The 2,312-nt window shown below is 55.7% G+C and overlaps 1 protein-coding gene across 1 annotated transcript in view; it reads right to left on the bottom strand.

Annotated features, from left to right (window-relative positions):
- ZBTB25 (zinc finger and BTB domain containing 25) overlaps positions 1-1,730 on the bottom strand; it is a 2,459-nt gene extending 729 nt beyond the window's left edge. The window contains exons 1-2 of the mRNA XM_010000668.1: positions 1,548-1,730; positions 1-400 (exon numbers count right to left, since the gene is read on the bottom strand). The exon at positions 1-400 is cut by the window's left edge and continues 729 nt beyond it. Coding sequence (XP_009998970.1) covers positions 1-400; positions 1,548-1,720 — 573 coding nt within the window. The 5' untranslated portion in view covers positions 1,721-1,730. The remainder of the gene's footprint in view (positions 401-1,547) is intronic.
- Positions 1,731-2,312: the final 582 nt, after the last annotated feature.

Below are 2,312 nucleotides of genomic sequence, written 5' to 3'. Positions count from 1 at the left end.
GGGGTGCGGACCCGAGGGGCAACCGCCCTGCGGGTCGAGGGAGCTATCGTCCAGGCCGATGGCCAGGGAGAGCTGCAGCTGCGGGTGATCGCCCTGGGCAGCAGACCCGCTGCCCACCCTGGGCAGGCTCTCCTTTGCTCCCAGGCATTCTCTGGCCGGTTTGTGTGCGGTGGAGATCTGGATGCCATACAAGTTGGAAGACTGGACCGGCTCTGGGGAGAAGGCCTGGTTCATCTCGACAGCGATATGGGAGAGGTGGTCTGCGTGGAGGAAGCGGATGCCCTCCTCCAGCCGGCTCTGGCTGACCGTCTGCTTTGGCCCTTTCCCGGTGTACATGATATGCAACAAGTAACTAAATATGTCAGGCTGGATGTCTGCAGGCTGAATCTTTATGCATTCGCTGAAAACAAGACAGATGATTAAGTACATACAGGGCTCCAAATGACGGTCCTGACCCATGACCTGCCCGCTCGCTTGCTCTGCCATTTGCTGCTGGAGCGTGTGTGCTGCTGCCTGCCCCACAGCGCTCCCCGACGAGACCTGCAGAAGTGTGTGTGCCCTGTTTGCACAGCAAAGTGCTTGAGCACGCATCTATCCCTGTGAGTACAAAGGCAGCATGCACAACTGCAGGCAGGGGCAGAGTGGCCTGGTCACTCACAGGCACAGCCAACTGCCACCACACAGCAGCGGTGCCACCAGGCAAGCTACACGGCACCGGTGTGTGCCACTCTAGTAACACCAGGCAAGGAATATTTGCGTGTTTAAGTAATAAATTCAGCTACCGCTGCTGTGTAATCTTTATGAGCTTTGCACTGAAGTGTCAGTAAACAACATCCATCAGATAGGAAGTTCGCTGGTTCTCACTTCCAGCCAAAGGGATACGTGGCTGATGGCTGATGATTACCCTGCAAAGGAGCTGGGGGCCACATCCCTTAAAAAGGAGGGAGAATAAAGAAGGGTTCAGTTGATTACAAGCAGCAAGCCCCTGCTCAGAGGTGAGATTAGACCTCGGCATCGCTGTTGTTATACCTGTAGAACCACTCCTGACCTGGCTGGGTGAAGCATCTGAGCAGCAGCTTGAAATAAATTGATGGTCTCAGTCTTGGCCCTTATCTGCAAGAGTCTGAAGCAAAGAACTGTGATAAGGCTCCTCAATTGCTTCAAGCCCATGGGTCGTGCCAGAAGGGACAGTTCCACCCAGCCAGCTTGCCTACAAGCTAATGCAAAGCAATAAATATGTTATTTATGGACAGGAGGTACCTGGATTGCCCCAGAGATTGCAAATCTGTGAGGTCTCACTGCAAGGCAGATGTCTCATCTTCAAGATGTGGGGCCTGGTGTTGGTGTATGCTGACTAAGAGAGTGGTTTTAAAGGACAGCACGTTCTGGACTGGAAACGTTTAGAGAGCCGAGGTCTGTGCTGGGTTAGGAAAACAATCTCAGGCCATCTAACATCCCCAATTACACTCTTTTAGAAAGGCTAAAAAGCAGAAGGCTGAGTGAGCAGAGTGGTTTAAAGGCAGGAGGAGAGAGCTGTGTGTCCTTACCTCGTCTGATGAATAAATATCATCTTAAAATAGTTTGAAAAAGCAGCCAGCACCGCTCTGTGGGCCTTGAAGTAAACATCTCCAATGGCAACTGTGCAGTCGCACAGGAAGCCGAACTCCCGCTGCATGTTCAGCTGCTGCAGGAGGAGGACGCTGTGCCCGCTGGTGTCCATGGCGTGCCTGGGAGCAAGGGAACGAGATGTTCACGTCGGGAAGAAATCACACAGCTCCCGAAACGTGCGTTTCTCACCACTGCAAACGAGATGGGTGCCCGGCACGGAGCGCGGCCTCGCAGGGCCACTTCCCTCCTCCAGACGGTCCCTGCACCCCGATTTAGGAATTTCTCCTCCCGACACCCACGTTCCACGAGCTCAAACCCTACCCGGGACTTTTCCACGTCCCGGCTACAAGCAGGGATGTTTCTTCTACAAATTCACTACGCTCAGGGGGGCATCGGCCCCAACTTCCAACCGCTGCCGTTTCTGCTGACCTGGGATCGGGCTTTCCTACCCCAGAACCGCGCTCGCCATCGCTCGCACAGCCATAGCCCTGTGTCCGCCCAACAAAGCCCCGATTGTGCCGGACAACCCCTCCCCCCGCCCCGCCGGCGGCCCCTCCGCAAATAAACGCTGATATTTGCTATTGTTTCAGCTGAAAACGCCTGCGGGGGGTGAGGGTGCGGGCAGCAGGGGGAGGCGGGGAGCGCAGCCTCCCCGGGGAACGCAACCAGCGCCCTGCCCGCCCTTCCTCTCTCCTTCTCTCTCT

The sequence above is a fragment of the Chaetura pelagica genome, unplaced genomic scaffold (assembly GCF_000747805.2).
Source record: "Chaetura pelagica isolate M959 unplaced genomic scaffold, ChaPel_1.0 scaffold36, whole genome shotgun sequence".
NCBI classification, from domain to species: Eukaryota; Metazoa; Chordata; class Aves; order Apodiformes; family Apodidae; genus Chaetura; species Chaetura pelagica.
Note: the sequence above shows the minus strand (reverse complement) of the source record. Positions and strands in the feature narration are given on the sequence as shown.